At 48.2% G+C, this 12,403-nt stretch overlaps 1 protein-coding gene across 1 annotated transcript in view; it reads right to left on the bottom strand.

Moving 5' to 3' along the window:
- TPCN1 (two pore segment channel 1) overlaps positions 1 to 11,974 on the bottom strand; it is a 40,472-nt gene extending 28,498 nt beyond the window's left edge. The window contains exon 1 of the mRNA XM_021549953.3: positions 11,775 to 11,974. Coding sequence (XP_021405628.1) covers positions 11,775 to 11,886 — 112 coding nt within the window. The 5' untranslated portion in view covers positions 11,887 to 11,974. The remainder of the gene's footprint in view (positions 1 to 11,774) is intronic.
- Between the last annotated feature and the right edge of the window lie 429 nt (positions 11,975 to 12,403).

Below are 12,403 nucleotides of genomic sequence, written 5' to 3'. Positions count from 1 at the left end.
CTGCTCTTTTATACAGAGCTTAGTGAGGACCAACTCTATTGGTCCTGAAGTGAAAACAACCCACACCATTGGTGCATTGATGCACAGTGATAGAACTTAACTACAAACAATGTGAAAAACAAGAGAGATAAAGAATTATTTACATTCTTCTCCAGCTCTTTCCCAGGCCTCTGCCTGGCTAGAAACTCTCAGTTTCTCTCTTTGACTGAATCTGAGACCCACATGCTGGTCTCTTCAAGGCCAGGCTCACCTACCCCGGAGAAAAAAAAGCTGGGAGCTGCCTGGAAAGCACAGCTGGTCTGGCACTTGGCCACACACCTCAGAGGTGAGCCAGCCAGCCAGGGAAATCACTGCCTCTGCTGCCTGGCTGCCAGCTCAGCGCCGTGCCAGCGGGAGCATCGCAGGACTGCTCCTTGCAGCCCAAAAATCCCAGCGCCTGGCCTGCTTCAGGGGACGTGGTGGGAAGGAAGAGAACAGCCATGGGGAAGTCAAAACAATTTGCTGTCAGTTTGTTGCCTAGGAAAAAAGGGCATCTCCAACAGAGAGCAGTGCCAAGCCCTTCTGCTAGAGGAGGAATAATCTACTTCGGAATATTTCGAGCCAGCGTAACTGAGTCATGCTCTTCCTTGGAGACAACAGCACAGCAGAAACATATGCAAAGGCCTCGGGGCTCTTTGTCTTACTGTATTCTCACAGCACTCACTTGCTGTGAAGCTCAACAAATAAAGTCACTTCAGCTTTTTCCTATTTAACACAGGAAAGTTTTTTAACAAACCACGGACGTTGCCACTTCCTGTGAGCGGTAAAAGGCGACTGGAGCCGACCGTTCCTCGCCTTGACTGGAGGATGCAGCAACACGAGCTCACATCCTGCCTCCATCACCACAGGGAGCTGAATCCTCGTGAAGGAGGAGCAGATGTCCCCCAGCATGGTAAGTCACATTTTCTATACCATTGCCTCTCGTCGGCGGTGCTGCCGAGCTCCTTGCACAGCTTCTGGCCAGCGCCGCTTCATCGGGGAGCGCTGCGCCCTCGCCAGCAGCTGCCCTGCACACATGGAAACCCCCCTGCACAAAGGAGCACAGAAGGGCTAAAGCATGCTAGGAAATGGTTCAGCCCCAGCAGAAAGCCTGGCTCCATCCAGGGAGCTCTGAGTGAGGCAGAGCCAGTTAACCCTTCGCTCGGCAGCTCGGGAGGGGATGATTCACTTGGATGTTCACTTCCTGCACCACCCTGCTGGGGACAGACATTTGTAAGAAAGAATTAGAAAACAAAAAATTAAGGACTTCCAGGAAAAGAAGGATGAGGATAATTTTCCCCATCTACAGTAGCCAAGCTGTGCTGGTTGGAGATCCTCATCTGTGCAGTTCACTGCCTCGTCTCCCCAGGACACCTGCTCTCCTCTGATCTCATCCCTGAGTCACTCCAGCTTTTTTTCCCTCTTGAAATATTATGTGGGACGTTTTGGCCAGGAACTGTTTGATCCTGGGACAACTTTCACTCCTGAAAACACAGCAGCAAGAGGCAGAGGGGCAGATCCCTCCTTTTTGGGATGTTTGGAATCCATAATTAGGTTAGCAAGACTTCGGCAGCTGAAGATGAACTGACAGATGCAAACCATTCCCTGTCTAAGCCCTGTTCCACAAAGCTGCCTCCTGACAGATGTGGGATTAAATCCTCCTGCATCTGAGAGTCCATGAAATATCACAAGGAGAGCTGGAACCAGGCACTCCTTCAAAATAAAACCGTGGAACACAGGAGTTCCTGCCTTAACAGAGCTGCCAAGTCAAATCCAAAGCATTTTCATTCAGTAGAAGTCCCACAAATGAAAGGTTGCATTAGGAAGCTATAATTAAGAACCTCACTTGTGTCAAGCCAAATTGCTGCTGGTTTCATATCCTTTATTTCTTATCTCAACAAATGAACCACAACACCACCAAAAAGGAGAAGCCAAAGCCACAACAGAAGGATCACCTACAACTCACATTATCCATCCTTTCAGCAGCCAATGCGCTCCATAATCTCATCAGTCCGATCGTATCACGGCAACAAAGGCTTTACACACACTGAGATGAAATTATACCATAACTGGAATTAAATATCTGAGTCATTGAGGGGCTCTGTGGAACAGCTAATGAATGGAAAAAACAATTGGAAGCAGTTAAGGTTTTGCTGAACCGAACCAAAAAGGAAAAATACAGGAGAGAGCTCTGCCTAAGGCAGAGAGAGAGGCCACACGTGAAATACACACACACACATTTCTAATTCATAATTTTTGAGGAAGTAATGGAAAGAGACAATATCAGAGTCCCTCAGCTCTAGCATTTCTTTAACATATCCTGTTACATGGAGGAATTTCCTCTTTTTGTTCCAAAAAGGGAAACCAGTGTCTCCTGCTTTTAACACATTAAAGATCTGCTTTGGCTTCGGTAACAACGCAATGTCAGCAGTTTAAGAGCACGTTCCTCATTTCAATTCTCCAAAAAAGAGCCTCTGGATTTCCCTGATGCATTTTGGAAAGATGTTTGATTAAGCTGCAATCTGGCCTTTTAAAGGAGAGCAGTGTGCTGCCAGGACTGACTGCCAGCTCCAGCCGCCAGCAGCTCTCCAGGGAAGTCACAAAGTTAGCAGTGGGAAGAGAGAGGAAGCTTTGGGAGAAACCAGGATTAATTTGAGTAACAAACCTCCAGCATGGCCAAAGCAGCACTAGAATGAAGAAGGCAGTAATAAGGTATGTGCCTTACTGACTTTTTTTTCCCTGAAGAAAGAGGGATAGCAGGAAAACGACATAAATTTAAAAGTAAATAAATTCTCAACATCTTCCCATGACAGGCTGAGACCAATTAGAGTTATTTGCTGCGGTGCAGCAATGCTAAGGAGGTAATTGTGTTTTGTAGTGTTAGAACACGACTCCACCACACTGATTCCTTTGAAACACAACACTGCCACATCTCCTCTGCCTGGGCCTTCAGAAGGGAAGAGAAGCTGCCAACTTCAGGGGAAAACACGTGTAAAGGAGCAGGGAAAACCCCAGCCCCAGGAGCTGGGGAACTGTTCTCCATTAGGGAAAAAGGCTTCTGCACATTTGGTGGAAACCACTGCTGGCAGCAAGTGGAGGTTGCATTTAATGGCTGGAGAGGGAGGAAGGAGTTAAACCATTAATGTGACATCTGCTGAACAGCTGCTTTTCTCTCAACTGGTCCTTACTGCAAGTCCTACAGCCCTCACACAGAACCACATCTTCAGAAAATGGACAACTCTGACTTCAAAAGTCTTCTGCACACGCAAAAAATATAATTTGAATCCAGATTTTTGAAGAGCTGCTGCTGGTTTCCCATTGTTTTGCCTGGAAATCTTGGCTGGCTGGCCTGCAATCTCCTGCCTGGTGCAAAACACCTTCTGGGGCTGGAAGCAAGTCACTCTCACGGCAATGTACAGACTGCCTCAGCTGCAGCTTCAGAAAGCAAAAGTCATCTGCTGATTTTTAAATGCCAGCCTTTAGAATCAGCTGTTTAATCTCTATTCGCTGTGGAGATGGAAGAATAGGTCATACAATGATGTGTCATCTGGCTTTTCAGCAAATATAGAATATATTCAGTATTTCTTGAGCTTCCCTGTAGCACTACTGGAGTGTTAAACCCTGAACTCCTGACAGGCTGGATTCATTTAATATGATTTTTTATTTCTCAAGTCCTTTAAAGCACCTTGAACTCTGCTGACCACATTTCTCTTCAGGATTTTCCTCCATTCCCAGGTGCTATTCCTTCATTTTATATTTATTTTTTTTTTTATATATATTTATATATATATCTGTATATCTTTTGTGTTAGCTAGCCCAGGCATGTTGGTACTGTGACTTTTTGCTGCCTCTCCAACAGCTTTAAAGCTTCCATGAACATTTCTGCTTTCTAGGCATTTGTGCTGCCTCAAAGTATAGAAAATTTAGATTGTTTAAATCTTCTCCTTTCAAACCACTAGAGATAAGGTTCTGCCACCAGCCTTGTATTTGAAAGGAAAGGGCTTTGACTTAGTCACTTCACACCTCTGACCCAAATGTCAAAATTTTCCTCAGTGCTCCCAACTTCCAGGATTGATCCCTTAATTCTAGAGGCATTTCTTCATTTGGTCAATGAAGGCCAGGCAGGTATTTGTGCATTCCAGTGACATCCACTTTGCTTTTGTGCCACAAACTTTCCCAGATCTGTGGGGGATAGTGAAAATGCTCTCTCTGCAAAACAGTGATAGCTGGAATAAAACACAGGCATTCCCAAGTGGCAACAGAGAAACACACATATTAGGTGGGAAATACAAGTGCAGCTGAGATGTCCAGCCCCACAGAGCCAGGGCGTTTAACACAGCTGTGCAGAGAGACACAAACTAAATTTTCTTCCCTCACACACAAGCAGGAGAAGAAAAGCCTTTTGTTCCAAACAGACATCACCAGATCGAGACTGTAAAAGCAGCCCTGGATACTCCAAACCCCCCCAGCGTGATTCAAACCACAGCAGTGTCCTCCTGCCATGCCCAGGAGCTGCTGTGGACCAACACCAGCTCACCTCTGGTGCCTCCCTGTCCCCAGGTGGGGCACAGGTGCCCAAATGTCCTGCAGAACCACTCACAGATGGCCCAAACCCCAGCGCTGCTCCCGCAGCTCCCAGAAAGCAAGCAGCCATGTGAAAACCAGCCTTCTTCTCCACATGCACAAAGCAATTCTGTCGAAGACACAGAGAGAGCCCTGCGAGGTCCTGCTCAAAAGCCAGACACGGGGGGCAGGAGAAAAGCCCGATCAAATTCACCCCGCGCTCCCCGGCTTAAGGATCAGAAATGGAGCGTTCTGGCTCATAAATTCTACTTCCAGCAAATTCAAGCCTAAATCCCCTGAAGGCAATAAGGAAAAGGCAATCAACAACAACTCTAACCACTTCACAGATGCTCCTGTTTAGTTTATACAGCACTTCTTACAGCACTGAAATGGGTAAAATGGGATTTCAACGCAGGGGGGCTGACGGCAGCAGGCAGGATTCCTCAGTGAAGACACCAAGGGCAAAGGAAGTTCTGAGAAGCATCATATTGGTTATGATGAGTGAACTCAGCGTGCTCAGCCTTTGCTCATTTTAATCTGCCAGTACGCAGGCTTGGCTAAACTGAACATCCTGCATCTACAGTGCCTTAAAAATCCACAGGAACCACAAAATGAGGGGGGAAACGAACAAAGTGCTGCGTTCCCTGGGAAGCCATGAAAAAACTAATCACTATTTGTTTCCAACTGTTGTTCCGCTTCCCGAGCCAAATGTTTCCAAGTCAGCTGCGGTGGCTGAGGAGTGACCGGTTCGAGCTGGAAAGCTGTCAATTGAAAATTGCAGCTCCAACACTTTCAAACTCCTTAACATCTTTTATAATTCCAGGACCACCTGTTCAAAAAAGCAGAGCCCCCTGATGACACAACACATGCCCTAATCCCACATTTTCCAATGAAAGCAATCAGCTCAGGGAGGAAACACCCTGTTCTTCTGCTCTCAGCCCAAAAAGATGGGAGATGTGCTGGAGAAGAGACACACAAAGGGCAGGGGCTCCCTCCCTCAAAGCATCAAGGTCATCACTCCCATCTTCAGGGAGTGTGGAGCTTCCAGACTCCTTGCCCCACTCTGCAGGATCCCCCCTGGATTTACAGTGTGAGATGATCTCCATCCCCAGTGCTCCAGGAGATGACAAAGGAGAAAGAACCATATGAATCCAGGATAATGGAACACTAACCCAAGTCTTCTCTACCTTGTAGATGCAGTTACCACCAGCTCAGATTTGAACAGCTTGAGGCATTCAAGACAAAAATCACTGGGTTTTTTCCTTTTTTTTTTTTCTCTGCGTGAAAGAATCAACAGTGCAGAGATTCTGTTTGACAGAGCATCCCACTGTGAGACACACAACGTGTGCATTGTGCAAACCACTCTCCTGCAGAGCTCAGAAAACAAGGAAGGCTTGGAAAAAATACCCACAATGACTGCAGCCCTAGATACCTCCTGGTGCTTCACTGTGCTTGGGGTCCTTCCTCTACAGGCACCATGTCCACAGAGCCAGGGTGAGAATATCTCCCCACAAATGCTGTTGAGGTTTGGACAACACAGGGCTCTTTCTCATCAAAGAAAGGCAACAGCTCTACTCAAGTATTTAAACACAGCCCTGCCTTAAAACCTGCATTTTCAGGACAACTGACATTCCAGAGGACAGTTCAGAGCAGAAACATATTTTGCGCTATTTCTAACATCATAGCAAAAGATCCCAAACATCTTCTAAAAAGCAGCATTTCTCTCCTTCCTCTGAGCTTACAGAGATCATCACCCAGGGAAACGAATTGTAGTGAAGGAGAAAACAATAATCTCCTTATGTTTTGGGTGTTCGTTTCCCTTTCCAAGATTTTCACCCCTCACTCATCTCAGAGGCAGTTTTTGCTTCGCTTTGCTTGCTTAAAACATTCATTTTAAGTGATCTAGGCCAGGAAAGGATTAGAGGAGCCCTGGCAGAAGTTGCAGCATGCAAGGCTGTTAGGTCAGAGAAATGAGACTTTGAGAGGCATAACCAACAATCCACCACAAAACCACCACTCATGCTTTGGAAAAAATTCCTCTCTCTATAAATTTTAAGCAGGTGCATATTAAGAAAAATGAATCATGCACAGCATTGCAAAACAGCACCTCCTCATAACAAAGGAACGAAGCCTACCTGTCCACTCCTGCTGATTAGCAGGTGTAATCAGCACTCTCCAGGTGAGATTGTGACACAGTGGCAGTACCTGACTTGCCCTAGGTGCAAGGAGGAGCTGCTTCCCAAAATGAGATCCCAGTCCTGTGCTCTGGCCATGTTTCACCTCCAAAGGCAGCAGCAGAAGCGCTGCTGCTGGAACTAATTAAAGGCAAATTGGTAGAACTAGGGGCCATGACGTGAGGAAATATCCTGCACAGCATCCAAGAAAGGCACCGGATAATCCAAAAGGCTGTTTAAGAGCCTGGCTGTCAGAAATCTTGGAATCTGCCAGGTCCAAAGCAAGCAGTTGCTTGTTCCCTCATCCCCTTCATTCCTTCACCTTAATTAGCTACAGCATTTCATACCCAGTGCCTCAGCCCAAACAGCCACCTCTGAAATAGCCCTTGCTTCCACACAGGATCAAACCCTACAGATCCTGTAGGATTTATTAAATCTACCAGGTGGCTGACATGTGAAATGCCTCTTTTCCTTCAAAGGTAGCAAAGCCAGAATGCCTCCACAAGAAGCACAGGTCCCAAGAATTTGTGTGGTTGCAGCATTTTCCCAAATGTTTATTCTCTGCTTCCTCAGCCCTTCAGGAATTGTTTTACACCTGGAAGTCTCACCCTTGACATGATGCTGCAACAGGATGAGTTTTGAGGCCCCTCCAGCCCAAACCACTCTGGATTCTCTGAGGTGATTCCATGACCAGATGGGCTGAACTGTGGAGCACATGGACAGGCTTAACCCCCTCACTGCCAATACCAACGTGTTCTGGAGCCAGATCCAACACAGAAGAGATTCCTGTCACTTCAGGTTGCATTGGATACCAAACACATCAAAATCCAGATAATTCACATGCCTCAAAAAGCATATTAACTGCCCCAAATCTCAAGTGTCTAGCTGGGGCTTAGTAAAGGATTTTTTTTTTTTTTTTTAAACACAGGTTTGGTGTCTACAAGATCCTTTAATGCTGTAATTAGACTCTGTGCTCAGAAGCACCACCTGAGTCTCCAGCAGCCAGTTACAAAAGGAACAGCTCTGCTGAAAGCCCCTTCCCACATTCCATCAGGGAACTGTCCCTTCCAGCAGACCCCACACACTGTTCTATCAACAGGCCCTGGGCTTTCCTTACCCACACTCCTCACCCAGCACACCTGGGGCAGCCCCTCCAACCTCACCAACAGAGAAATCTCATTTTCTGCACACACCTTGGGCCACCTGCTCATCCCCAGCAATGCCAAGCATGTATTCCCCTTCCCAAGTAATTCACCTTCCCAAAAGGCCAGGCTGGCTCTGGTTTTCCTGACAATTCACTTCTCAGGCAGTAGAGACTGAGATTGCACCTCACTCAAAGTAGTTGCAAGTTCCCATTTTCCAACAATCCTTCTACAAAACATCGCTCTTGGCTGTTGCAGTTGCTCCCCCACCTCCCTAATAATTAGTTTTTACCTCAATAGCAGATGCAGTGGGCTTTCTTGTAAAAACCCAGAGTTGAAAGATGACTTCTTTCCCCCTGCCATCACCCATTGTGTGGGAAAACAGACAATATCCCATTGTTCCACGTGCAACACTCTGAGCTGTACTTTCTGCTCTGAACACACTGAAACTCTACTTGAGGCTACAGCAATTTCCATGCAGGAGGCAAAGGAGAATCTTGTATCTGATCTAATACAGGATAAATCAATGTGCACTCATTTATTGTTTATAGCTCCCATCAGCTCAAGGAGAGACACTGTCCTAGAGTTTCAAGGCTATCCAGGCTGCCTTTGTAGATGCAAACAAACACTGCACTTAGGAGGTATTTTGAGAGCTCTGTTCAAACATTTCCCAGGAGTTCAGGAGGGATGGGAAACCACTAAACCCTGGCAGGTTCTCATCACTCTCAGGACAGGATTTTGGGAAAGGCCACGACAGGTTCACATCCCCCTTCTTGCCTTCTGTAGAAATTCAGTCTCCTATTAGTCACTGCCCCCAGGCAGGGGCTGGGGAGCTTAGCTGGAGTTCCTAAGGAGATGTTCAGATAAAATGTGCTAGGGAAGGGCAGCTCACATCCATTACTGTGCATCCAGATGATGCAAGAGCTTCTCCCTGTCTCCTTCAGCTGCTGGAGCTGCAAAGAAGAATTACCCAGCCCCTACAGAGCACAGTCAGAAAACCATCAGCACCACAGGGAGCACATTGCTCTGGATGTGCTCTGAATTCCTGTCCACTTTGGATTCTGACCCTTTGTGGTGGCTGCAGATGGGAGCTCCCTGGAAGCCCTGTATCCCAGCGCAAGCCAAGCAAGGCAGAGTTTAATATTCCTCCCCATGCAAGTATTTTCTCTCATTAAATGCTTAAGAGCTGGAGGATTTGGGAGATTAATTTTTGCAGCTGGACATTTTCTTTAAGAATGCAATTTTCCACACAATTTTCTCCTTTAGCTCTCTTTTATTCTAACCCCAAGACACCCACTTACCCAGGAGAGAACTCTCCTGCAAGGTCTGGAAAGGAATTCACTCCTGCACTTCAGTCCTTTCTTTTCACATCTGCTACAGGCTTGCTTTCAGAAAACCCTGTTTTTACTTATTTCAAGCCAGAAACTTGTCTCCAGTTCCAGGCAATCAGCACCAAGAATCCACAACTACAAATTCACTTATCCAAAGACCTGACTGGAACAAAGCCAGAGCATTGATAGTATTTTTTTTTTTTTTTTTAATTTAAAAGCACAAGAAGTTCCTTAAAAACCACGAGGGCTGATACACTGAACCCCACAGGTACAGAGCACTCAGTGACATGGTTGTGACAGGCTGGAGAATGGGCCACAATTTAGAGGAGTTTGTGCACACAGGAACACAAAGCAAGGGTGAGATTTAATTATTAGCAGCCTCAAATATGTGCCTGAACAAGGGGCAGCTACAGCCACTTTGTCTTTCCCCAGGTGACACCTGGAAGAGGATGGGGGGTCCTTCACTGCAGACAGTCCCAGCCTGTTGTGGGCACACAGCTCAGTGAAAGTTTTGTGTTTAACCTGCCATTGAATCCCTTGGAGCTTATGATGGCCAGGCACAGTAATGAGAGAGCTGTTCCTCCAAATTCTGGCTGAATTTGGAGAGTTTATGAGAACTTTTGAGAGAGTTTATGAATTTATGAGAGTTTAGGCAAAGGGAGGACCAAGCCAGAAGGAAAGAGCCTCCTGACCTTCCCTGTCCCCATGTCCTCACCTTCACCCTGGCAGGCTCTCTCTGCCCTGACAAGCACTTCTCACACCTTTTCCCTGGAAAAGAAAAGCTTCTGACTGAAAACATGACACCACACAGTTCTGTTAATGCCACTCCAGTCCTCAGCAGCCAAGGGGAGGCAGAGCAGAGGGGACACATTGGATTCCTCACAGCCCCCACGAGACACAACTTTGCTGCATTTCACAGCAGATTTTCTGTGCAGGCAAAGAGCAAAAGCTGGACTACACAGCCTGGTTTTTAAACAAGCTTACTTTTGCCAGTGCTGGTGTCAGTGTGCTCCCTCCCCGATTTAAGCTTCCCACTTCCCAGAGATAAAGGTGCCTTTCAAGTTGTTGATGCCAGCCTTCCCCTCCTAATCCTTCATCCCACTCTGACTTCAGAAGGCTCTGTATCATTCCCTATTGCTTCCATAGCATAAGCTTTATATTCCTGCAGCAAATCCAACTTTAACAGTGATTAAAACATACAAATAACAGACATTTCATTTGAAGGATGCCAGGAAATGAGTTCTCAAAAACCACACAGCTATCCTGTAAGAAGCACAAAATTGGTCCCTAAAGAACTTCCCTGTATTTCAATGTGGAGAATTTTATTTATTAATACATTCATTCTCATGCCTCTGCTTTAACACTGTCATGCTGGCTTCAAGCAATTGTTAAGCCTCACACAACTTCTTCTTTGAAGGGATGGGAGGCGGGGGAAAGAAAGAGGGAAGAGTGATTAAAATTAGTCACAAGCAATCCTATAAATACACCCGTGGATGGAGAAAGAAATCTCTCTTCCATTTAACTTAAAAATAGAGGGCTAAACTTTAAAAGACAAACAGATGGGATGAAGCAAGGATAAAACAGAGCTCAGAGAAAGTCAACTGGGCAATTTAGTCAGGGATTGTATTGTGGGGTGGCAGAGGAGGAGGAGGAGGAGAAGGGAGGAAGAATCTTGATAATCCAAAATTAATTCCAGAGTTGGGAAGCCATAAGGGAACTCATCTTATTGCAAGAGGAATCAAATCTCAAAGGCAGTATGGCACAGAGGTATAATGTGGAAAAAAGGGATGCCTGGCCAGGAAATGATGCATTTGTTCCAAATGTCCAGCCTGTGGCAGCAAGGGCTGGAGCAGGATCACAAGACCTGTGTGTGTGCACCTGCAGCTGGAAGTCACGGGGATGTGCTGGACAAAAGTGCACAGATACGTCCATGAGGGGTAACAGCAAGCAGAAACTCTGAACATGCTCAGACACATCTGCTGTCACATCCAGCTTGCTGCAGGGTGAGGGTTTCAATGAAGACACACTGAGGAGAAAAACAAAGCTTCTGAGGGATGATAGCTGCTGTTTTCCCCGGTGCTCACAGGCTGGCTGTGCCCCACTGAACAGCATGTATTGTCTGAAAGTACTCCAGGTTCTTTGGTAAGAGCACAATAAAGATGTGGAAGGGATTTATCAGCGCTTCCTTTCTTGGAAAGATCAGAATGTAAACTAGAAACAGACAAAACATCTCACAGAGTGCAGATGTTTATGGTGCTAGGAAAACATGAGATAAGTGCAGTGGGACAGTGCCAAGGGAAGGAGAAGCTCTGGGACAGCGTGCAGGACAGGGATTAAGGTCACAGGGGGAAGCACAAAGCTGTGTGTTAGCAAGAGCACTGGAAGGACCTGTCCGGGCCCCGCGGTGTCACACGGGGCTGTGAGCAGCAAGCGGCGGCTCCTGACCGGCTGTCACCGGGCAGCCCCGGGACACCGAGCCACAGCCCCGGGGGTCTCACCGGGACAGAGGGACCAGCACCGGGCAGGCACCGACAAAGGGCTCTTACTTTCGTTCGGCAGCTCCTCCCGATCCAGCTCATCCAGAGGGGCCGAGGCGCTGCTGCCGCTGTCGTCCAGGGTGAGGATCAGCGGAACATCATCGTCCATGCTGACCGCCATGCCGTCCGTGCCGCGGGCTGCCGGCGGGGCTCTCGGCGGCTGTCCCGGCAGCGCTACCCGGCCCGCTCGGCGGGGCACGGGGCCGCGGCGCTGCGCGCACCCATCCCCGGGCACCGCGGGCTCCGTGCCGGCGGGGCTGCGCTCACACGGCCGCACGGCGGGCCCGCGGCGCCCGGCGATCCCCGGCCGGCTCCCGCCGCACCGGCAGCGGCATGGCGCGCCGCCCCGGGCACGGCGGCTCCCGCAGCGCCCCGCAGCGCCGGAACTGCCCGGAGGGCTTTTGTCAACTGCGCGATGCCACAAGGTCACGGATTTCTCTAAAAGGTGACGGGAAGGGGAAGTGAAGCAGGCCCAGGACAGCGCCACGGGGATAACTCACAGCCGCCGTCCCCGTCCGGCCAGAGGGACACCGGCACGGCGCTGTCACCGCGATGGGGAGGCCCGGCCCGGCGTCCTCCCCGCGCCCTCCTCCCAGCCCTGGGTGAGCCTGCTCCTCACCAGCCCGCCGTGCCCGCGG

The sequence above is a fragment of the Lonchura striata genome, chromosome 18, assembly GCF_046129695.1.
Source record: "Lonchura striata isolate bLonStr1 chromosome 18, bLonStr1.mat, whole genome shotgun sequence".
Taxonomy (NCBI): Eukaryota; Metazoa; Chordata; class Aves; order Passeriformes; family Estrildidae; genus Lonchura; species Lonchura striata.
Note: the sequence above shows the minus strand (reverse complement) of the source record. Positions and strands in the feature narration are given on the sequence as shown.